The sequence below is a fragment of the Halyomorpha halys genome, unplaced genomic scaffold (assembly GCF_000696795.3).
Source record: "Halyomorpha halys isolate HHAL.00 unplaced genomic scaffold, Hhal_1.1 Scaffold482.1, whole genome shotgun sequence".
In the NCBI taxonomy this organism is placed as follows: domain Eukaryota; kingdom Metazoa; phylum Arthropoda; class Insecta; order Hemiptera; family Pentatomidae; genus Halyomorpha; species Halyomorpha halys.
In genome coordinates, this window is record NW_027109248.1 from 879,074 (window position 1) to 904,601 (window position 25,528).

The window sequence follows — 25,528 nt, forward strand, 5'->3', positions numbered from 1 at the left end:
TGCATTAATCTATTTCTTGCTGGCTAGGATAAGATTGCCCGTTTAGACAGGGTGTCTAAACGGGCAAGGTGTCTATAAAGTTGCACTGTATCATATAAGGTTTTATTATAATATTAGTTCTTTTTAATTCCAAAGAAGAATACACCATAATTTTCATAATTGATTAAACTTACTTTTGGATTGTCAAAGTTCAGATTTTTGGAACTTTATTATATATGTGAATTTTAGATAAATAAAGGCCAGTAATTATTATATAAAAACAAAATGGGTAAAAAGTATGAGGCAGAAATAGTTACATCTCTTTGTGCAAATAGAACTCTAGAGAGGCTACAAGCAGAAAACTGAGAATTACATATCAGACTCGATAAGCATGTTCCATGTACAGTACTAACATAGAAGAGGATAGATGAAGTTGAATACCTTACTATCAAATAAAACTTTTCCAATATCTCTTGTAGAACCTTTCAGTAAAGGGACCATCGGTAAAACAGGTTCCTCGCTCTTTCGTCCAACTATAGGCATAGAGATACCATAAAAAGCTTCAAGTATATTTGAACAAGGTAGAGCTCTTGGGGCACATTCCGAATCCTCATCTAAAAAAAATATAAATACTTTAATGATGCAGTTAAAAAATAAAGCACTCATTTATATTTTATAAAAGGTATCACCAAAACTAGTATCTCATGTTACACGAGATTTTAAAATCAATAAAATATAAAGACCTTCGCGTTTCAACTAACCAAAGACAAATAATTAATTTACATAAAACAAAAATAAATTAACATAAGAGATGAATATATTATCGAAAGGTTATAGATTATTAGATGATGAATCGAGTTGGGAAAAAACCAAGATAAAGAGCACAGGTGTACAAATTTCACAACTGTACAATTTTCAATTACAACAAAAATCTTTTAGGTTTTATATTGGAAAGAAAAAAGATTTACTTATTTTCATTATAATCATTCATGGGTAAGAAATCTTTATAAACCAATAACAGTCAGTATCACCATTATTACCAATCATGTAGAGGATTAAATTTCCTACACAATTCATACAAATATTTGTAATTACTCCTAAATAGATGTTGACAAATATTTAAATCACAATTTTAGTGGAAGAGTACTAAAAACTGAAAATATCACCCTCAGTTCAAATTAGAACTCTTGAATGTAATATCAACTTTAGTCCATTATGTATAAATTATACACACACAGTTTTCGAGATTCATCCAAATTCTAGAGGAATAAGAACTTTAAAAACACAGCTTTGAATATTTTTCCACAATAAACTTTTGAAGTACTGGATCATTGAGACATCTAACGTTTAGCATTTTTTTGGAAATATTGATGACCACTTATAACAGTAGTTGTTCATAATTCTCTAACATGAATCTAAACTTGCTCTAAATTAAATGTTGCTGATAACATTTTTTTTTCTTTTTACCACCAGGTAATACAGAGAATCAATTAAGCGTGTGTAATTACAAAAATTTGGTTTTTTGAATTCTATCCTAAATAAATTATTGAATAACAAAGTATTCTACTTTCATGATGTATTATACTATAATACTTATTGTCATTGATTCATAAAGATGTTTTTCTTAAAATGTTTACTGTCGTCATGGGAAGATTTAAAGCTACTAAAATCCCTAATATATCTGATAGAACAAAAAGTTATGAACAAAATTAAACATTTTTGGCACATAGCTATGTTCAAAATTTTTTCATGTCTCTTTCTGAAGAATAAGAAAAAAAAATATTACTGATTCTTCGTAGAACAATTTTATAATCACAAAAAATTAGTAGGGAGAGGTTAAAAATCTTTGGATTTTTCAAGAGGATAATTCATACAACGTATTTGAAAATCAATTTTTCTCTAAACAGCTATCTCTTCTGAAATAGTTTGGAAATCAGCACAATTAAAAACTGAACTCTCTTTTATACATCCCAGATTCCCATTCGACTTGCGAAGTCTTGATCTCAATAGAACAAATAAGCAGGTTTCTACAGTATGTTAATACTGTTTCATAGTAAAAAAAAAAAAATATTTAGCAGAATATATAAAGGAAAAATTAAGACTTACCCATTAAAACCAGCAATGATATTTAGTAATTAATTGCAATACACTACAATATTATAACACCATAGACAAGACTATTACCAGAATTAATAACTTTTATTAATAAAACTTTATATTGAACCAAGTTTAACCATTCCAATGTACAACATTATACTAAACTTTATAGTCATGTGAGGACTGTAGCATTTTAACCCTCCCTACAAATTTAAACAGGGGACACTAGCTCAAGAGTGTGTAATCACTAAAAATAGGTCAATTGTTCACTAGAAATTCCCAACAAATACTAACAATCATTTCATTTGTATTTTTGGGCTTAAAAGTGATACAAGTTATGTCTTGTGACGAAGGTTGAAGGGTTTCTTTCATGATGTCTATTTAAATTTGAATCGTAATAAAATAGAGATACATTTAAGATAAAACATATATATACACGTGAAAATTAAAACATGACATCTGCAATAACTCACATATAAAAATAATATCAAAAATTGTCCTAAAAAATTAATTTTATTAAATGATATCAAAATCTGTATGTACATTAAAACCAGTATGAGAAGATGATGAGTGTGGTCAGTGTTGTATTAATAAACACAAATAAACGAAACTTATTTTATTTGTGCTGATGTTTCAGCCTAAATTTCAGGCCTTTATCAGGGCTAAAAACAAATGAGATAGCCATATTCCAAAAAAAAAACAGTATAACAAGTTATTAAGAAGATAACAAATAATACAGTAATAAATAATATTGAAACAGTAAGAATTTATACAAAAAGATAACATAAAATATTAGAGAAAAAAACAAGAATGAAAGGGGAAACAAAAATCAAACCAAGCTCTACCTACCTAAATACAGAAAAAATAAATAAAAATTTTTGTTATTTACATAGAGCACAATTTCATCATTTTTTGTTTTTATTTTCCTCTTTCATTTTCTAATATTTCATGTTACTTTTTAAATCCTTATCTAAAAATTAATTTTAGATTATTTTTTCTCCCTTCTCATTATTTATTTCCCTGTTTTCTAATATTTTCAATGTTTGTCGTCTTTTTGTATAAACTCTTACTATTCCAATATTATACCTTACCTTATTATCTTCTTAATTTTTTTGCTATACCGTTTTATTATGTTTTTTATTATAATATGATCGTTATCTTAATAATACTTCACTGACTGCAGCTCTGACCATCTTCTTCTCATATTGAATGTACGCTCGACAATAATCACATCATTAAAAACAATAAATTTTATATTATTAATTGTCAATGAACTATACAGACATATTTACATGGATTACACAAAGGATAGCGTAATTATTGTTAACAATTAAATTTTAAAAAAAATATATATTAAATAGAGTTACCTCATCAGGAATACAAACTTGGAAACTAGTTTATAATGACATTCAAGAAAAACATTTATTGGAGGAGAAAGATTCAGTTCCTACATGAGCTAAATTAAAACATTTAGAGAGGGTAGCATGAGCTCCAAAGTTTTTTGGACTGTTGAATTGGGGAGGGACATCATATTGTGAGCTCTGCAATGGGCTAAAGTGTTGCAAAGAAGTATTCTGAGAAGTACTTTTAATAGATTAATGAATCTTCAATTTATTTAATAATAAATTAAGGTGAAACGAACAGATGTTTTTTTTTAATACCTCAAGAAATATTAAAATAATTTTCTAAATTTAATTTTTCACCTTCTTGCGCCCATAGAAACACCTCATGTGGTTTTTCTGCTTCAGCAACAAGAATAGGTTGCAGATTATTAGCTGCTATTCTCACAATATTTTTCCTAGAAATCACAACATCAATTTTATTATAAACCACAATATTTGCAATTTAATAAAAATTGTCACTTATGTTTCTACTACAGGATCAAATGTGCTTTCTAAAGTAATTCTTATTGTGACAGGGAGATAAGTTATTAAGATTTATGTAGAAACAGAAACCAAATCGAAAAAGTTTAACATCAATAAGTGATATTATTGATGCCATCGTACATATAAATATGTTTTAATATATTTGCCTTTGTTATAGTTTAGAGACATACAGAGGGGGTTGACCTAATAAGGAAAGTAACAAATAATATGTGAATGAAAAATAAGAAAAAAAAATGTTAAAAAGACAAGAACAGTGATAAATCTTATTGTAGAAAATAAAAAACATACTATAACAACAAGTTATATACCTGATAATAACTCTTTGTGGAAAGTAAACAATCTCCATTGGTACACCAACAGCAAGTGATGAATTCTTGTTATGGCCCCAGGCATATAATACTCCATCGTCAGTTAGTGCCATGGTTGCGAGGGTGCTACACACAATCTCAATGACATTTTGGTCTTCCAACTGTCCCCTGATAACCTGCGGTACATCTTGTAGGATTGTATTTCCATTTCCAAGCTGCCCAGCCTCGTTTACACCCCAAGCCAATACCTGACATAATATAAATATCTTATTATATTCAGGATATAAAGCTTTGCTAGATATGTAGGAAAAATCAAAAACATGTAAATATAACCAATTTTTATATAAAGTAGAAATGAATCCATAAGGAACAACTTTGGGTTAGTTTCTAATTCAAAACTAATTCCATTAATGGGATCTATCAATTGACTGAATCCAGCAGCTATGGGCAGCGATTGAGATTAGAAAGGATGCGCTTGAGTCTAATGGAAGGTCATCAAACGGGAAGGTAACAGACCATATATTTTGTTTATAGACAAGATCAATATTTTCCAAGGAAATAATCTTAGGGACTAACAATTTATTACTACCACAGAAAAGGAATTATACAATCAATTGAGGGAGCCCCTAGACTTAAAACTGAACTAAAAATCATTTTTTTTTTTCAGAAAATATTGTAAATATTATGGTGGTTACAGGAATGGAGAAGGTAAAATTTAAAATTTAAACTTAGTAAAATCTAGCTTATTTGATCAAATCAAATCTAATCAATTTTTGATCAAAATCAACAAATGTATTTTCAGTATAATGGTATCATCTGAAATGAATGATGAGAATAACTAATTCATTGAATATAAAATAAAAAATTTACTTTTCCACAATCAGTAAGAGCCACAGCATGAAATGCACCACAGCTTATACTAACTATAGTTGGATCATGCCAAATTTTCAGCAATGTGGGAACAGTTTGAGTGCTACAACAATCCCATTGTACATCACCCCAGTGGTACAACTGAAATCACAAACAGATTACATTAAAAATAAGCTAATTAAGCATATGAAAAATCATAATAGATGTTATATTACTTCATTATTTGAAGTAAGGGCCAAACTGTAACGATCAGCAGTGGCTATTTTCTTTATTTGTACATCGGTACCAGGAAAAATTATTCTTTTTGGGGAGAGCTGTGAATCGAGAGAATTGTGCCCCAACTGGCCATAATTATTACTACCCCATGAATAAACATCACCACTTTTAGTAAGCGCAAGAGCATGTATTGAGCCTGTAGTAAAGCCTGAAAAAAAATTAATTTTTAATGGTTGAAATATCGTTGATAGATCACCTAATCAACTTAATTTTTGATAAATATGACAACATTTGGGTAAGAACTAATAAAATGAAAATAAAATTAAAAATCAACTCAAAGTTTAGAAATTCATTTTAAATGATAAATGGTTACATATTAGCTATAAGAGAAAATGCAACAGTAATAAATACTTTACATATTACATGTTTTCCACACAATTTATTAAGTCTTATGGGTTTTTGAGTTGATATGATTTCAACATTCCCAATTCCAAGTCTTCCTAAAACATTTTCACCAAGAGCAAACACTTCGTCGTTTGATGTAACAAAATATGCACTTTCAGCTTCATATCCTGTAGTTAAAAAAAAATAATCAGTATTCATATACAAAGGGTAAAATAGAACAATGCATTATCATTTGAGGCTAATATAAGAGTTTCCTTTAACAAGGTTTTAACGTTACTTTAAGCTTTTCATGGATAAGAAAATATTTAAGGTACAACTGCCTGGAAGATTTGTTCATCCCTTTTGAGTAGAGGTGGATAGCTGTGATCTAATTAAAGCAACAATAATATAGAAGGAATTCAGAATTTGCAGCTGAATCTTGTTTTGTATACTGGTATCAAGATTGCTAATTTCTAATCAAATTAACATATCTTCAGTTTTTTTTAATGATGGGGTTTATTGTTGACTGTAGATTCAATGTGAGGAAAAGATGGTTAGGGTGCAGTCAATAGAATACCATTAAAGAGAGTCTTATTTTATTAGTGGTTACGTTTCATTTCATGAATTTCAGGCCTCCATCAGAGCTGAAAACAAAAAACCAGATAACAACCATAATATAGTGAAAAAAAAATCAAAGAAGCATTATAAAAAGAAATTACGAAGATACCAGATGATACTAAAAAAAAATAACAAACATTGAAAATATTAGAAAAAAAAATTAGATCAGAAAGTACTTCATGTAAATGGTGAAAAAATAAAAATCGACATAATAAAAAATAAGTGAAAATAAAGAAAATACATGATACAATGGAAGTATATATGAATAAAATTAAGGAAATAAAGAAGTAATATTTTAAGTTATACACGTAAAAAGAAGGTAAGTAGTAAAATTGAAAATAATAAGAGAAAGTATTAAAAAGAAAATCATAATAAATATAAAATCTCTCTCTTTATTTTAATTTCCTTCTTCATTCTCACATCTATACCCCTCCCTCTTCTCTCTTTGATTTTTTCCTTACATACATTATTTATTGCTGCTCACTACACCATATCATTTTGAATTTTATTACTTAGCCCCTTTTGACTTAAATAACATTATATCTCACCTTCTTTATATTATTAATTTTATCTTTATCTTTTCGTGCTTCTCATTGCAACATGTATATTGTTTACTTTTATACATTTTTAATTATATTACTTAATTTTTTTATATGGAGCACCTTCTGATTAGAAATTCTTTTTCTAACATTTTCAATCTTAGTAATCTTTTTGTTTAAATTTTAACTTTTGAAATATGAATGTATTTTATTTCAATATCATCTATTATCTTCATAATTTCAAGTTATACAGTTTCTTTGTTTTGTTTTTCACTATATTATAGTTGTAATATCATTTTTTAGTTTTCAGCCCTGATGAAGGCCTGAACTGTTGCCACAAATAAAATAAGACTTATTTATGTTTATAACTCTACTTACTGCACTCCCGACCATCTTTTCCTCGCATTCAATTTTTTTTAATAACACTCTTAATTGAGGACCAATGACCGATTCATTGCTAGCACCAGTCATATTTGGTCAGAATGAACCTTTATATACTAAAAAATCATTTTGTTAAATTTTAAGTTAGAACCTTTTGAGAAGGAACACTTCAATTGTTCAAAATGCATAGGATATTTCATGTTTCATGCCCAAACAATTGCAAAGTTTATTATGATTACAGTAGAATTAGTACTTAGGGCAACACAGTAGAGAAAAGGTCTTTATAGACAATATTTTGAAAAGTGTTGTATTCAAATGATAACATCAGAATCAATATTTTGTAATATTAAATGAATTCTTTAAATAAACATCAAACCATGTAATGGTGGTGAAATAAATCAATATAACACCCATTATCACCAGTTATAGTATTTTGAAGTATGAAAACAAAACATGGCAGTTAAAAAATTAGGACAAGAAGTAGAAAGGAATGAAACGTACCAGATAACAATTTATTCAAACATCATTGGGGAGACTTACCAAACACATGAACCAGCACAACACTACTTAAAATTTCTTCTTTAATAGGTGCCAGAACAGTCCACTTTTTCAAGTTCACACTTTTATATTTGATCATAATCAAATCTATAAAACTTTATTCCTCAAGAGTAAACTAATGTTGCGTTAAAACCTTTAGAAATAGAACGCATTACTGAAGACCTGCACATAAAATATGGCAAAGATTAAAATATTTTTGTAAACCTAAGTTAACAGTATCCTATGATACTGTTTAAACCTTGCATCAATTATGTCTAAAAATGAATCATTAATATGTGTAGTAATTAACTAAAATAGTCTTTATTTTTCAATAAAGTGTAAGGTAAATAAAATAAACAAACAACATAATACAGTAGTTACCTCACAACCAATAAATACATTCTATTATTAGTTACAGAATCCATTACAATGGCAACCTATTCCCATTAAATGCAATAATTCATTATATCACAAACTTAATATTGAATATTACCAGCAACTGTAATTGAATTGAATTTTCATTGACAAGTTGCACATTATTGACAACGACTGAATTATAACTATCGACTAGTATCGATATTATTTAACTATTATGATATTGGTTATTAGGGTTAGGTTATTATAAGGGAAACATATCTAAATGTAATCCGACAGTTAAAAAAAACTTATTTAGATTATAAAAGTTTGATAACAGTTAAAAAGGCTTCAGAAGAATGAATTAAAAAAAACTGCTTTAAAATATTTGAATCGATCTAATCGAATAATTACTGTATAAATGTATATACTAAGTTTAGGGTATGAGAAATATCAGATTACTTGCATTCTATATTATTACATAAGCCTATTCACTAAAGCAATAATCCACAAGAAAAATTATGAAAATCATTGCAAACTTTAAAATCTTCGGCAGTTTCATTTATATTAAAGCTGTTTAAAAGAGTAAGAGGTTTTTTAAATGATTTGGAAAACGACGGGATAATTTTTATATAGTTAAATTTCAGTAAGTAATTGTTAAATTACGATTATTTAATAATCGTTTAGAAAATGTTTTGTAATCGATTGTCAAGTAGCGCGGGATAGTCTATTGATCAGATCACAGCATCCACTTCAATCTGGCTCTCCGTGATAAAACATATTTTCAGGTAATAAGGTTTACTTTCGGTTTTTGAAGCTTTAAAATATTTTACTTTTGATTTTCTACATGAAATATTGCTTTTACTGTCAAGTTCTTACACTAGTGTTAAATTATAATTTTTTTTTTTCATTTTCGAAAATTAACTTCTTGTAAAATACGATGAAATTATGTGTATACTCAAGTACTCTGCTGAATTAATTTATTTATTTGATTCCCTTCTCTGTTTTTTTTGTATTCTGTTATTTTATATTGGATGTAAAGTACAAGATTCTTTGTTTGTATTGAAACATTATGACATCTAAAAAATTGAAAATGATGGCTAATTTATTAGTTTCTAATTATTTGTTTACAAATAAAAATGTATTTGATCTAATTTAAAGTGAAATCATAAAATTAAATCGAAGTCATCGAAAAAAATATCTCAATAAATTGTTTGTAAATTATATAACAATTTTCATCGATTTATTTAAGGTCATCATTTTCAAATTTCATGACTTCAACCAAAAAATATGTAAAATTGCATGCAGGTTTCAAAATTGTTGATAATTTAATTTTGTCATTATTTGGTATTTTGTAAACCATTACTGATCATGGAAGTTTTTATATTTCAACGTAATTAATCATGTGTTTCTACGAATAGACCTACGACTGCAGTTATGAAAGGATGTACATAAAAAATTTTGGTGTTTAAAATTTATACCAAGTATCATTTTTTTAAAAATTAGTTTGAATTTTTTTTTTTTAATTACAGTGGAATATTAGTAGAATTGTATCGTTTTGATTAGAGAGATCCTTAGCATTAGTATAGTCCAGTTTCTAATCATGTTGTATCAAGTTTGTGTTTCTTTTCTTTAAAAAGAGTATAGTTTTGTCAACAATTTACGAAGAAAAAATCATTGAATCATTGAACTGATTCTCAACTCTGCCTTTAAGCTTCTCTTGGTGTGATCACGATATAATATATAAATTCGTGATTAATCCTTTATTATTATGTCTTGTACATCTCTTCGAATATTAGTGAATCAAAATTTCTGACAAAGTCATACATTTTCATTATAATTTCGAACCAAACTCAATACCCATTACCAGGACTTGATTTCATTCTTATGAGGATAACTTGAAATTCGTGTCTAACATTTGGTATATTTTCATGATTCAAATAAAGTTTCATTGTAAATTTTTATTTCACGGCTTTAAGCTTTTCTGAATGACCAACAAAGTATTCGGACCGTTGCACAAAGACAATATTGATATGAATCTTTTTTGAATGGGTTTGTGAATTGTATTATTAATCCTTGAAGAAGTTTATCGGGGGGTGCGGTCAGCAAAGAACAACATAAATAAACAAAACAATATTTATTTATTTTATGCCGACGTTTCGACCTGAGTTTCAGGTCTTCATCAGGGATAGTGGCGTGTAAAGGGGACGGGAAGCAACTCATTTATTTTATGCCGACGTTTCGACCTGAGTTTCAGGTCTTCATCAGGGATAGTGGCGTGTAAAGGGGACGGGAAGCAACTCTTGTATTATTAATCGTTCTAATTCACGAAATCTGTCGCAGTCTATTCTGAACTATGATCCTTTTTTTGAATTCCAAACAGGTACGAATATTTTGTTCCCGTAACTGCTAGACTGTTGACATGTAAGTATCGTGCAGATCATCATAGCAGATTATAAAGCATACATACTTGAATACTTTCAAAATAAAGAATCTTTGTGTCCTTATTTAGAGCCTTGCATCCGTTTTGTTTTTACTGCTTTTGTCAAAATTGTAAACCTTAAAACTTAAACTAGGACTTCTATCTTTCGCAATAGTCCTGAGCCAGATGCATAAAATCCGACCATAAAACATGCATATGATAAAAACTAATGTTTTTAAATACTTACGTGGAAACGCAATAATTAAGATTCTTCAATTAAGTAAATAGTCGGGTCTTTTTTCCTCGTTTGTCGACTAAAACCCCTGAACGGTGTGTATTTAAAAAATGAAATATGACTTTTTCGCTAGAATAAGTTATATTTAATTTTTTTTTATTTACAAATTTTGTCAATAACTGAGGTACCTTACCTTATATGTGTCCAACTGTGACACTGAAACGTATTTCTTCATGTCCTGAACCTGTTACTGACGAGTTAATAAGCTACGAATAACGAAATTTTAGGTCTTTTTTTTTTTTTTTGTACAAATCCTAAATGCTATTGAAAACATTATTATACAATCAATTAAAGAGTATTAAATTCAGCGTTGAATAAGTACCATAAGGTAATTATTCTAGTACAAGAGCCGGGAAGAAAAAGAAAGCAGTTATTTCACCCCAATATTTTATTACTTTAATGAAAACTATGTATTATTACTAGTCAAAATTAATGACTCTGCCAAGTATAGGTAGGGGGGGTATAAACTCTGCCAAGTATAGCCAAGGGGGTATAAGAAATGGCGGCTATTCGAAAACGTCAAAAAAAATTAATTTTTCATTCGGACCTGTATATTTTTAAAATTACCAACTACACAAGAAAACCTAAGAACATTATTTAAAGTAGAGTAAATTCGCTACAATAAAGCTATTTACATTCAATAGTCCTCGAAATATATCTTTTTAAAAACCAACATTTCCTAAAAATGTACTAAAAGATTAGTAGTTATTGAATTTATTTTGAAATATCTATATCTCAAAAACCATTCGACGTGCAGATGTCTATTAGCACTCAAATTAAAGCTAGTTTAATGTTCTATTAAGTAGTTCCCGCATTTACCTTCGTAGGAGTAGTAATTTTCATATTTGCTAAAATAAGTTGATATACAGTTGTTCTTACAATAAGTTTGATTTATGAAAAAATATATCTCAAGAATCATTCGACGTACAGTTGTCTCCCAGCACTTAAATTAAAACTGGTTCAATTTACATTTGTTGAAAATTTGTTCGAACAACTATAAATCAATTTATTTTGTTAAATATCATAAACGCTACTACTCATACGAAGATAAAGGTTATAAACTACTTTATAGTCCATTAAACTAGCTTTAATTTGAGTGCTAATAGATATCTGTACGTCAAATAGTTTTTGAGTTATAGATTTCTCAAAATAAATTCATTTACTGCTGATCTTTCAGTACAATTTTTTTTATGAAATGTTGCTTTTTAAAATACTATTGAACGTAAATAGCTCTATTAGAGCTCATATTTAAGCAAATTTACTATATTTTAAATGTTGTTCTCTTAGGTTTTCTAGTGTTGTTGGTAGTTTTAAAAATATAGAGTTCGGAATGAAAGATTAATATTTTTTTAACGTTTTGAAACAGCCATTATTTTTTATTCCTCCTACCTCTACTTGGCAGACTCATAAATTTGGACTAGTAATTAAGCATAGTTTTAATTAAAGTTTTATTAATACTTTGGTAAAATAACTGCCTTTTTTCTCCTCTTGGGCTCTTGTACTATTCCATCAAGTGGTATGTTTGCAAACCACCGTCTTCGGCTCCAATAGTTTGAAGTGCTTTGTAACCGTATGTAACCAAAGTAGGTGGTTTATAGCCTAACAGATTACGTTATGGTAATCACTCAACGCAGAATTTAATGTCCTTTAATTTTTCATATTGTAGAACGTACGGTTCAGGGGAGTTGTTGGTGAAAAAGGACCTAATTCGTTATCTACTTGATTTCATTAGCAAATTAGTAAGAGTTTTAGGACTCCAGAAATTAACTTTTAAATTAATTGTTTACGAATGTTTTATGGACTGGGTTTTATGTTTCTGACTCCTATACATTTGGTTCTCAAACTGGATGTCGCGGCAGGTGGCAAGGAATTATAAAAATAAAATAAAAATATCAAATATACAGCGTTTTCCAACATTTATTTTGCATTGTTTTTTCTTCTTTTCCTACACATTTAACCGCTCTGGGGATTGTTTTGCTGCAAAAGTTATTTTAGCTCCCTACGGGCGCCGCGAAATTATTCTAGCCTAAGAAGGAAGATGCGGCGAAAAAATGTTTTTGAGAAAGTATGGCTAGCACCTTTCGCATTTAATTCTAATGTTCAAGGTATTTTTCCTTATAAACACCTTGAGGTTGCTAGAACTTACATTTACAGTTGAATCTGCTTTCACCTAGCAAATTTTAGCGACGATTAATTGTATATGGAATCTTTTTAGGGATTTTACAAATACCTTATTACCAATCCTTGTTTTCTTGTATTTCTCTTATTTCATAGTTGTTTCAGAGCTCATTCTAAATGTAATTACTTTTTTAAAAAATACATTTAGCTTTGTAGTTGCAAAAGAATCTTGAAAAGGTTTTTACAATATATCAATCTCGATTTTTATTCCGATTCGTAATCCTCGCACACTGTGGGTTAACCCGTGATATATCAAAGAAACCCGTTCATTCAGTCATGGGGATTCCACGTGTGAGTAGGATTGTGGTTTGGGCACTTTCTCTCTTTGTGAGGTTCGAATTTTTTCCTAGGTCTTTCAAATATCGCTGCATCCGTTGCATTTACCAATCATTATGCAACCGCATCCTGTTGCGGTAACTTCTCGTTTTAAAACAACAATCTTTCGGGCTAATATTTGACTGTAATTGTCATAAATTCTGTAATGGCAGATATATTTACAGAATATTACACCACACTTTTTTCCCTATATAAAAACGTCACTGGCTTGGTTCAGAGCTCATTTCCTTTCAAATGATATTTTCCTTACCTTCAGTCACGCATTTCAATGGTCGTAGTGTTATTTCAATTACATTTCCACAATGCATAGCCAGATTTCCTCCTTGGACTTCTTAACAATAAAGGCTTCCTTTAAATATCTACCATCAACTTCTCTTTCTTTTTATAAACGGTCCTTTGTGCTTTTATTTGCTATGAAAACAACTGTTCCTAAGGAATTGGTTTAAATAAAAGAAGCTTTTATAAAACAAAAATTTTACTAAGAGAAACTAAAGGTGTGCCTTTAAATGTCCACCTTTATCTTCTCTTACCAAATTTTCGTTTTATAAAAGCTCCTTTATGCTTTCCTTTGCTAAGAAAGCGATAGTTCCTAAGTATTTACTATAAACTAGAGGTTTTCATTTAAAGGAAACCTTCTGTAAGGAGACCTATATTAAGTTTCTTTTGTTGGCACATCATTTTAGATACATAATATTGTAGATTCTTAGCCTTACGCATCGTCCTCCAATCTCAAGAAGCCAAGACGAAATTGTTTTATGAAATAGTTAAGATTAAAATAAATGTTATTTATGATTAGTTGAATTTATAGTTTTATGATTGAATTATAGGAATAAAGTGTGATGTTTTGATGGGCCTAACATGAAATGATCATAAAATAACGAAATTAACAGGAAACTCTTTCAGATTTCGGCTACTTCAACATTCACTAGATAAACTACCAAGTTCTAAATATTCTATAATAATAAGAATAGTGAATTTGATAAAAAAAAGAAGAAAATTGTTATAATTTAAGAAAAGTCTTCATTTAATTTTCTGATGTAAAGGTTATCGGTGTATGTATAGGGTTTTTTTTTAAGCCCGATAGAACTTGAAATTGTAAAAAATAACACAAAAAATTAAATTGTAATCAAAATTTTTTTTTTATTCGAAAGATCAATACGTGACATTAACATTTGAAAATGATTTCGGGCATATGGGCACCGCGGCTGTTCTTGACGAAGCGCATTCTGTAAAATTGTGTTCAGCGATGAGGCGCATTTTTGGCTTAACGGGTTTGTTAATAAGCAAAATTGCCGCATATGGTCGTGCGATTTGACACCTCTCGATTATTTCCTGTGGGGCTACGTGAAGTCACTGGTTTATGCTGATAAACCAGCAACAATTGACGCCTTGGAGGCCAGCATTGTTCGTGTTATTCGTGACATACGGCCAGCAGTGCTCGAAAAAGTGGCCCAAAATTGGACGTCCAGAATGCGCTTCGTCAAGAACAGCCGCGGTGCCCATATGCCCGAAATCATTTTCAAATGTTAATGTCACGTATTGATCTTTCGAATTAAAAAAAAATTTTGATTACAATTTAATTTTTTGTGTTATTTTTTACAATTTCAAGTTCTATCGGGCTTAAAAAAACACCCTATATGATATATGATTGAAACATATATTTTTGCAATTGGCTACAATTAGGGATGGTATAAATCTCGTGGAATTATCAGTTCCAAATCCAAACAATGCAACTTTTTACCCGGGTAGTTTAAAAAACAAATTTAGTCGCCTCAGTTTTTTCCCTAATATTTGTAGTAAACTTCAATATTTAATTCTGATATGTCAATAATTTATATTTATTAATTAAAAAATAAAATCAGCTTGTGCAGTATGACTCAATTATTAATATTTCATTTAATTCGGCTTATATAATTAATGAACTCATAGTTCGTGACCTAATTGGGCTCTTTTTTAATAATTAAATACATCTATGCATTAGCTTGACTTATAGGAGCAATTACTCATGATTTTGAAATTACAATTCTTGTCAGTGCTATAAGAATTAAATTACTTTATGAAATATACAAAATATCACGTTTTTCTTTTATTTTAAAAGTACTTTAAAATAATAAACTCTTAGTTCGTTACGTTATTGTTTTTATTTTTTTTAAATTAAGAAGTATTATGGCAATTCTAAGATAAAAGAACGCTAAATGTGTTTATGTGTTGATAACTTCAGAAGAAATTACTCTTATTTTTAATACCTCGTTGTAGTAGTATTTAAGACTCCTAAGATAAAAAAATTTAATTCTCAATATAATAAAATTGTCATTAACATTATTTTCATGATGGAAATTACTAGACCTATCTTCCCCTTCCGATTGTATCAATAGAGAGCGGTTAAACTACTTGGGCACTTAAACCCTACCCCCGTTATAAGGTCTAAACCCCGTTTAGGTAAACGGTTGTGAGCTGTGGGCGTTGAACCGAATGATCGAATTGCTGCTCATTCCCTCCCTACTATCCCAAACCCTCTGGTGCACCTTGTTATGTTACAACATTCATCATCCACAACAACCTCAATAATCTCTAAGCTACTTGGTCCGAAATAAATCAGGTACATATCTGTTCAATAATAAACATCCTAAGCGAAAACCATCGTTGTTGACTTTATCTTGCTTTTCAACAATGTCCTGAAGTAATGCAATAATGGTTTTTGTTGATCAAAATAATGGAAGATTAATAGTTGACGGAATGTATTTAATCTTAGGAAGATGGTCTTGGTCAAAAAAGGCAAAAAATGGAAGAAATAAATAGTTCTTCCATTACTTTTATATCTTTCTTGATCGCCATCATCTTCCAACAATTAATTGTTATAAGTTTGAATAAAAAAATTAAATCACATATAAACGGGCCTTGTGTGACAGTAGCCACAAGTGCGATAGATCTTGACGTTAATCATGTAAGTGCTGTTGTACCGCCATGCCAGTAAATGTTATGACGGTGACTGCCATAAAGTTTAGACAACAAAACTTTCTGTCGTGGCTATAAATTGTCATTTTACAGCATGCACTGTCTCCTATCACCCTATACTTTGAGCAAGAGTACTATCAAGACAATAAATGTTTTCATGAGAGTAGCTTCACTACTATGACCTGCACTGTCATCTATTACGCTATACCTAGTACGACAATACTGCCATGACAGTAAATGCTATCGTGGCGGTAACTGTCATATAGTTGAACTATTACAATAGACACGACATTTCCTAACGTGGCTGTTAAATGCCACCGTGTAAACTGCCTGTTACAGTAGCTGACATGTACTGTCAACTATCAGACAATTTACTCAAGGTAGTGGCCATGGGCTAATTAACCCCTAAAGTATTTGTTCCAAAAAATAAACATTAAACTAAAATTAATTCAAAGAGAAATTTTTACTTAAGGCTGCTTAATAGTTTGAATGGAGTAAGCTTTTTTAAAAATAAATTATCCTTATATCGATAGAGTTATCTTTTTAAATATAAAAATTCTTTTATAATAGTTATCCATTAGTTTTAAAAATAAATTAAAATTGTTATGAAATTTATTGAAAACTATTAATGGCTGTTTCGGTCCCTTCTGGTACAGGTTATATAAAGCGAGCACTACGGTACCACAGATTGATATGATATTCTTCTGTCCCAAAGAAAATATCTTTTCATATTTTTAATTTTTTTTTCTGCCATATTTATTTGTTCGGTTAAAAATTCAATAAAAGTATGACAAAAAGTCTTTTCAACATTTGTTTTATAAAGTTGGATATAATTATTTTTTTTTTTTTATAAAAGCGGAGATTTTAAAAGAATTTCTGAAGGAAGATGGGACAATATATTGACGAACATCATCTTCTTTCTTTACATTTTCTTCTTAGCTCATTCAGTAGAGGAGAAGGGATTCACAAAGCTTTTCCAGGATCTATTGTGACAAATAGGGTTCCTGTAAGCCCCCCCTCTTCCCAGGCTCATACCTTTTCTTTCCCTTTTAAATATTTATCTTCTCTTCTACGTCACCTGCTTTGGCAATTTTCTGAAAATCCTCCCTTTGTTGGGAACCAAGGGAGTGGTATGAGATATTGTATTTTTTTTCCGTGCTATAGAATTTGTCGGATATTAAAATAACACTGTTCAGAATTTGTATTGATTAGCTTTCATAATAAAGTGTGAATTATATTGACTTATTATAAGAATTATTAAATTGAAATAAATTACATCCATTAAGTCCCAAACATTCTTTATTTATATGAGGAGAAGATGGTCGGGGTGCGGTCAGCAAAAATACACAAATATAAATAAATTTTTTTATTTATTTGTGCCGACGTTTCGACCTGAATTTCAGGCCTTCATCGAGGCTGAAAAAACATAAAAAGGAAATATCAACCATAACTCAGAGAAACATAAAAATAAAAATAAAATAATAATGAACAAACTTGGAAATATACATAACAATAAATTAAGCTAAATAAACAATGTTTGTTTATTCAAAAATTAAGGCGTAAAACCTAACGGTCATCAACACCAATATTTTATTCATGTATACATTTAGTGTTCAATTATATAAATGAAAAAAAAACAACATAATATATAAAATATACAAAAATATGAATAATAATAAATATAAATAAATTACTTAATTTAGTATTATGTATATTTCTAAGTTCGTTCATTATTATTTTTATGTTTCTCTTATATTTGTTATTTCGTTTTTTCTTTTCAGCCCTGATATTCAGGTTTTTTTTATTTGTGTATTTTTGCTGGCCGTACCACCCCCATTCCTACCATCTCTACATGGTTCGTAGAAGTAGTTTACATAGTATTTGCAAAAATAAATTCACAAAATATTGGTTTTTCGTTATTCGGAAAAAAATAACGTTGCTCTTTGGTAAACTATTGAACGAAAAGATTTACTCTACTTTAAACAATGAAAAATGAGCGAATATTTTCATGTTCCTCCGAAATAAAATAAACCTCAGAGAATCTGCAACTTAAATATTACAATATTTATTTTTAAATGACATATAACGTATCCCTTGTATAGTAAGGGTAAGAATTGAACCTTTTTCTTAACTTGGGACTCAAAAATGATTTTTTTTAACTTCTGGAACAGCCGCCATTTTTCATTTCCACTTACCATCGTTGCCTGATTTATAAATTTGACAAAGAATTGGGCGAAATGAGTTCTTATTTTCACTTCTTGGCCTCTTTTATTATATATGTATTTATAATTGTATAATTTAATATTTATCATAATATTTGGAATGTGAATTACAAATGATTATTTTCTTCCAGGTAAATTAGCTGACTTTTGAATGCAAATTATTTATCATTATATTAATTTTAAAAGTAATATAAATAATTTATTTTGTTGATGAATTCACTTTCCTCAAGTGAATCGATTTATTTTGAAGGAATTAATAAAGTATTCTTCAATGGTTTAATTCAACCTAGAACGATCATCCAATGTTCGACGATCTCTTTGTCAAGGATTTCATAAATTAGCATAACAATAGTGACTTCCTCTAAAGTGATTGTTAAGTCATTTAAATTATAGATAGTTATATTTGTTATTCTTTATAATCATATGCCATCATACACTATCATAGGCATCTGTTAATATTTTATATGAATCTTTATCCTGTAAAGAGACCCAGCATTGACTTTTTAATCATGTTTCATAATTTTTGACTATTGCTCTATTTAATCACTTGAGATATCTTCTTGTACTTAATTAATCTTTAGTTCTTTCACTTTGTATATTTTGTTTTTATTAATTATAATTGTATTAGTCAACTTCCAATTTATTACAAAAGACTGATCTACATGACTGTAATAAGCCCAATCTGGACAGGGCAGAGTTGAGCTTTTGGGCTCAAATAAACCTTCGAATTCCTCTTGTATTCAATTCTTACAATCCAAAATCCTTCGTAAAATCCTCAATACTCCTTAATTTGTCACAAATAAAATCATACATAAAGACCTTAATGTTTCCTATGTAACCGATCTAGCCCGAACCAGATATCACTCCTTCCATTATAAACTCCCTAACCACTCCACCCCTCTAGTTTCTAACCTTGCACCCTCTTCCATTCCAGACAATCCTCCAAGGCGCCTGAAAAGAAGATGACCACAAGACCTGCTAATTTAAAATACCATTAGAGTGCTACCATTGGGTAGTTTCTCTACACGCCTGTAATACTCCATTTTAACCTGTTAAATTTATTGTTAAGGACTCCTTAACTAGTTAGATCTAGTTCAGAAATGATAAGTCCAATAAATGAAATACTTCATTAAACATCCCTATTAATGTTTATGATAATCTGTTAAATTTATTGTTAAGGGCTCCTTAACTAGTTAAAACTAGTTCAGAATGATAAATTAAAAATAAAAAGGGTTTACAAAGTAACTTAGACCAACTGAAATCGTTTGAATTCTGGATTTATTTTCTTAACACAATAAAATAAAATTCATAATAAACTTTATGAAGTAATTTTTAATTTGTGTAAATAGATGCAACCTAGTGTGCTCTACAATTTTTCTAAAACTATTAATTCTTAAAATATGTTGACCTTTGTACAGATATATTGATAAGAAAATCTAAAATTGAGTAAATAAAACGACTGCGGGGTGACAACTTCAATTTTAATTTTTTCGAATAGTTCTATCAATTCCAAAAAAAAAAAATTGAAGATCCCGAGGCCATCTTTTTTTTAGACGCTTCGAAGGATAGTTTGAATGATAGGTTGAAATGGAAGATTAAAAACTATTAGGTTTGTTTAGGTAAAGGACTTTGGAATTAAAGGAGGAATATATATGAAACAACATAAAGACACGCCAATGTTGTAATTATTAATTCCATTTTGGATTTTTAGTCAAATATATGTGTAGATTTGTAATACTTTTATTGTTCTGAAGATATTTTTTTAAATGGTACAAACATTAATACAACCTTTATTCTTGTAAAATTGTAATCAGAGAATTTATATATAGATATATTTATAAGAAATTTTAAACGGTATGCCCGTCTACCTTCATGTTATGGTCAGAGAAATAATAATTAAAATTTTAAAGCTTATTGCGTTTTCGATTTTACGATTTTTACGAATTAATATATGTAATATAAGAAATATTTTTGATTTTGGATGTAGATTATATAACTTATAGATTATTTTGTTATATTTCAGAATGAGAAAGAGTTGAATGAGAAGTGAGGACGGCCAAAGGAGGGAGGAGGATAAACACTGGTGAGTTTATTTTGCTTTAAAAATAAATAAATAATAGCGACATTTCATTATTAATTTATTTATATAGAAATATTTTTAAGAAATTATATAATATTATAGTTACCAGATACATTAATCAAGGGCAAACATGATCAAAACTAGGTGGGGGCAAGCCATAGTCAATCAGCCCGGAAAAGGGTATTATATGTAATTGTCCCAGTGCTTTATTAATTATAACAATTATTATTTGCTTGAATAAAAAAAAAAAAATGTTTTATTAAATTAATAATTTTTTCTCTCCTAGGGTGGGGCAGTTGTCCACGCTTGGTACGCCCAAGTTTACAATAACGACAAGTATTTTCCTGGCATTGTTGTTAGTATAAACCTGATTTTTTTTTTTTTTTACATCAATTATATTATTTAATAGGGAAAAAATCAACTCTTTTTTACTTTCCTATTGTAAACCTCTTTTTAATATATTTTATCTTCTCCTTATTACTTCATGTACATATTTTGATTATGCTCATTTTATTCATATTTTGGTTTATATACATATAGAGATTTTATTATTATTATTTACTTTACCAATAACATATATATATATATATATATATATATATTCAAGCAGCAGGGAATTAAGAAATGCCAGTACTTAGGATTCTATCCTTTACCCTGTTTAAACTCTAGGAGTAAATAAGTTCAGGATAAAGTCGTTGGGCGATTTTCTTATCTGGCGCCCCGTAGGATTAATGAAGATCGATCGGATGAAAGGTTGTTCCCGAGTTAATTAAGGGAGGAGTTTATTATGGCCGGTTGAGTAATTAGTTATCTCTTAATGCCTGTTAAATATACTTTTATATATAAACAACAGTTAACTTTTATGAGGTAATAAAAGATAAATTGCATGAACTGAAATATTCTGAATCTTTCACAATTATGTCGCTTCTGGTTCTTTTGGAGTACAGTTTTTATGACTACAGAGTCCAATGATTTTTTATTGAGCAGTTTATTTACAACATTTCATATTTTTTTCTATACTATTACTATTGTCTTTGATAAGTTGCGTGAAATAGTCTTACTTTTTTGGTCTTATTTTTTTAGTAACTATATTTCTTTAGGATTTTCATTTATTGCAATGTATTTCGCTTAGATTTATTACAGTATGTTTTGAACGTGTTAGAATATTATTTTTACTTTCACTTATATATTATTTTACTATTCTATGAACCCCATACCTTATCATTTTTGACTTCATGATCATCCTATTCTTACCGTGGGAGGGAAGTCAAGTTTTGATTTTTTGGGACCACCGGAGAAATAAAAGTAGACTAGGTCGGAATCGAACCTGTGCGGCTGCAGTCACGAGCTGGCGGCCCCATTTTGTGGTCCCTTAGTCCAAATAACCAAGTTTTGAAAAATAATCTTTAGGTCTAAAAACGAAAAGTCGTACGAAACTGTAAAAAAAAACGATAAAATCACTTATTTATCGCGGGTTTATTCCTTGGATGCTATGGTAACTTTTTCGATAATATCGACCGACCTAAAGTACAACTTGATACAATCGATTTTTTACATTTTATCGATTTTCTCGAATATGACTGTAATGATTTTGATTAAACTCCCTATATAAATGTACAATCGAGTGCTCCTTAATGCCAGCTAGATCTTATCCCAACATCCCAGGCAGATGTCCGCATTAAATATGTAATTTCTGTTTTATAGGACTATTTTTTTTATTTAGACTGTTCCCAAACACACACATATGTTCTGAGACTTGTCGAATTGGAATCAGTGGACTTCAAAACGTGATTTTCCGTTAAAAACGAAATTTTACTCGACCACAATACTTTCCCTCAATGCATAGGTAAAAGTAAACATATATTACGCAAGCTTTTTATAAGAATGACTTGATATTTAAAATTAGTTGTTTGATTTTTGAATACTTGAATTCATAAAGGCTAATTGGTAATCATTCTTCGTTATTGCATCCAATGCCATCAGAAACATTACATAATTATTCAGTTTGAAAATATTTTGTTAAGTACTTTATTTGCGTTTGTTTTTATTATTGCCGGTATTGCGAAATATTTGTTGGTTACATTCATTGCTAGTGTTGCATGCATATTCATTTTGTTCTTTCATAAACGGATATCGTAGGTAAACAGGTTTATGCATGTTCTTTTTTTTCTCATTTTCTTTCCTTTTTTTTTTTCATCTACTAAGGTAAATATGATTGAGATACACAACTGTGATATCCCGTCAGATATATTTAAAACTTTATTACAAAAAGCTGTTGTATTTTTCAATAAATGTGTAACATCCAATTGATTTTTATTATTAAAAGTTAAATATCAGATGCCTGTGAGTATTTGTTTATTTAGAAAATTCTTTATCTAATTTTAATTCGTTTATTAACAGTATCTTCATAATAGAATGATAAGATAATGCTTTAAGACAGGATGAAGTGTACAGTGAGAGAAACAGCTAAATTCCTCGTCTTCTCATTGCTACATCCAAATTCTCCTGTTAAAGCCTAATCGATCGCTGACCTAGCAATGAACTTAAAGCATAGTTCCATACAATTTATTCTCTATGAAAATTCTTACCTCTGTACCTGGAGCACCCGACCATTTAGTAATGCATGTCACAACTAAGGGTTTCCTATGTTAAGGTGTGCAACAACTAAGGGTTTCCTATATTGAGATGAGCAACAACTAAGGGTTTCCTATAGTAAGGTGAGCAACAACTAAGGGTTTCCTATATTAAAGTGTGCAAAATTAAGGGTTTCCTACATTATGGTGAGCAACAACTAAGGGTTTCCTATATTAAGGTATGCAAAATAAGGGTTTCCTATATTGGCGTAAGAAAAAAGTAAGGGTTTCCTTTATTAAGGTGTGCAAAATTAAGGGTTTCCTATATTATGGTGAGCAACAACTAAGGGTTTCCTATATTAAAGTATGCAAAATTAAGGGTTTCCTATATTAACGTAAGAAAAAACTAAGGGTTTCCTATATTGAGGTGAGCAACAACTAAGAGTTTCCTATATTAGATGTGCAAAATTAAGGGTTTCCTATATTGAGGTAAGCAAAAACTAAGGGTTTCCTATATTGAGGTGTGCCAAAATTGTAATCCCTCTCGTTATCTTCCCTTTACCCTTTCATCATTTCTATATCGTATAGATGTTTTTTTTTTAAAAAACATTTTTCTGTAACAGCTTTATTTATTAATGAGTGGGGGAGTTATCCAGAGGAGGGATGGCATGCATGCATCGCATATCTTATGTTGTTTTATTTATTTACTACCTTATTATTTTTGATATTCTAGTATTTGTTATATAGAGGAATTTATTGATAAAATGAAATAAGGGTTGTAAAATGGAGGGGAAAGAAAAAAAAGGAATAAATTGAAAAGCTTGCATTTAGTTTGTAGACTGGTATTAATTGTAAAAGAAAACTGTGGGAAAAAAAAATGTTATCTTCCTATTATATTGTATCATATAAAAATATGTAATTTATATATGTCCGATCACGGATTGATCAGTATGCTGTGTAATGTAGCAACCCGATGTATTTGGGCAGCATGTATGAATAAATTTCTATCTCTTCTCTTCTCTATTTATTTATTTGTTATACCGTTCACAAGTTGTATTTCTATCGACAACTCGAATTCGAAATTTTACATTATTTCAATACTTCCCCATACTATATATATTATACATAGGTAAGTAAAAGTAAAAACTGTCTGGATTTGAGAAATAACTGTCATTCTCATTGTAAACGAAATGTTACAAGTTTAAGTACAAAGTTTAACCAATGGACCAATTTTTTTTTTTTTTTAATGTCCTGTTCTACCAGTAAGCTCATCATAACTGGGACGGAATGTTGGTCTCACGAGGCGAAAGAAATCGAGTAAACAATGGCACATGAACTACAGGTTGGGTGACATTCTCTTTTCGAAGGCACTCCAGTTATAAAAAGTGGGGCACAGTCGAATCCAGACTGGCCCAATATGTTCCAAAGTCGGTATTGGACAAATAGCGTGGCCGGTAATGATCGTCAAATGTCTACGCTAAATATGGAGATAATCATTGTGAGCAAATATTAGGTAACATATTATGTGTTTCTTATTTAAGCTTTAAAATTAAAAAAAAAAAGTGCTTAAAAATTTAAATGCTCGTACACTTTTGGACGACAACTAGCAACTGAGTTGGTTACTTTCAAGCATGTTTAATCATAATCTAACCAAGTCTGTATAAAACTACTAATTTATTTTTAAGATACTTCACCAATCAAGTTCTTCTATAAAAGTATGTTTTAGAGATATACCGTAATATTTAAAAATAAATTTAAAATCTACTTCAGGCTTTGACCAAGTCACCGCACTAAATGTAAGTTAGGTAATTATAATGCCGGATCCAGGCATCAGTAATTCGCTCGAAGAGGTTTTCGGTCGAAGGTCAACAAGTTCTCGAGAGTTTAAACGGTGACCTCACTCCCTAAACTAGCGTTGAGGTCTTGAATACTAATAGCACTATGCCGAAAGTGTGTTTGTGAGAATCTAACCTCACCGCCATAATGGTTATTCTTAACTGTTAGTTATTTCTTTATTCCAAAGTGTTGGTTATTTTTTGAGGTTAGTATTTGTGATTAGCTAAACAAAATTGTGGTCCAGTGGCAATCACTAGATTTCATCCATAACGACTGGAAACCCTCAGATTTTCTACAGAATGCATGATATTTTTAATTTGTACGTATGTCTTCGACCATTTTGGAATAATTTTTTTTTTTTTTCAAAAATTAGAGATTTATTTATTGATAGATATTACAATCTGCCACACAGTTGTGGGCAATAGGTAATATTGATAAATGATCACATACATACTAAAATAA

At 29.5% G+C, this 25,528-nt stretch overlaps 2 protein-coding genes across 4 annotated transcripts in view; one reads left to right on the forward strand and one right to left on the reverse strand.

The window, feature by feature from the left end:
• LOC106683418 (RCC1 and BTB domain-containing protein 1) overlaps nt 1-25,528 on the reverse strand; it is a 61,286-nt gene that overhangs the window by 4,624 nt on the left and 31,134 nt on the right. For 2 of the 3 annotated variants that reach the window (XM_014424878.2, XM_014424876.2), the window contains exons 2-8: nt 7,819-7,998; nt 5,773-5,928; nt 5,356-5,564; nt 5,141-5,281; nt 4,271-4,518; nt 3,780-3,874; nt 421-593 (exon numbers count right to left, since the gene is read on the reverse strand). In XM_014424878.2, coding sequence (XP_014280364.1) covers nt 421-593; nt 3,780-3,874; nt 4,271-4,518; nt 5,141-5,281; nt 5,356-5,564; nt 5,773-5,928; nt 7,819-7,915 — 1,119 coding nt within the window. In that variant the 5' untranslated portion in view covers nt 7,916-7,998. Of the gene's footprint in view, nt 1-420; nt 594-3,779; nt 3,875-4,270; nt 4,519-5,140; nt 5,282-5,355; nt 5,565-5,772; nt 5,929-7,818; nt 7,999-8,196; nt 8,362-25,528 lie in introns of those variants that run through there. The other variant, XM_014424877.3, reaches the window with a different exon arrangement.
• The window catches only part of LOC106683419 (beta-1,4-N-acetylgalactosaminyltransferase bre-4), a 72,210-nt gene continuing 55,586 nt past the window's right edge, over nt 8,905-25,528 (forward strand). The window contains exons 1-2 of the mRNA XM_014424881.2: nt 8,905-8,957; nt 20,601-20,660. The gene's annotated coding sequence lies outside the window, so the exon portion shown is untranslated. The remainder of the gene's footprint in view (nt 8,958-20,600; nt 20,661-25,528) is intronic.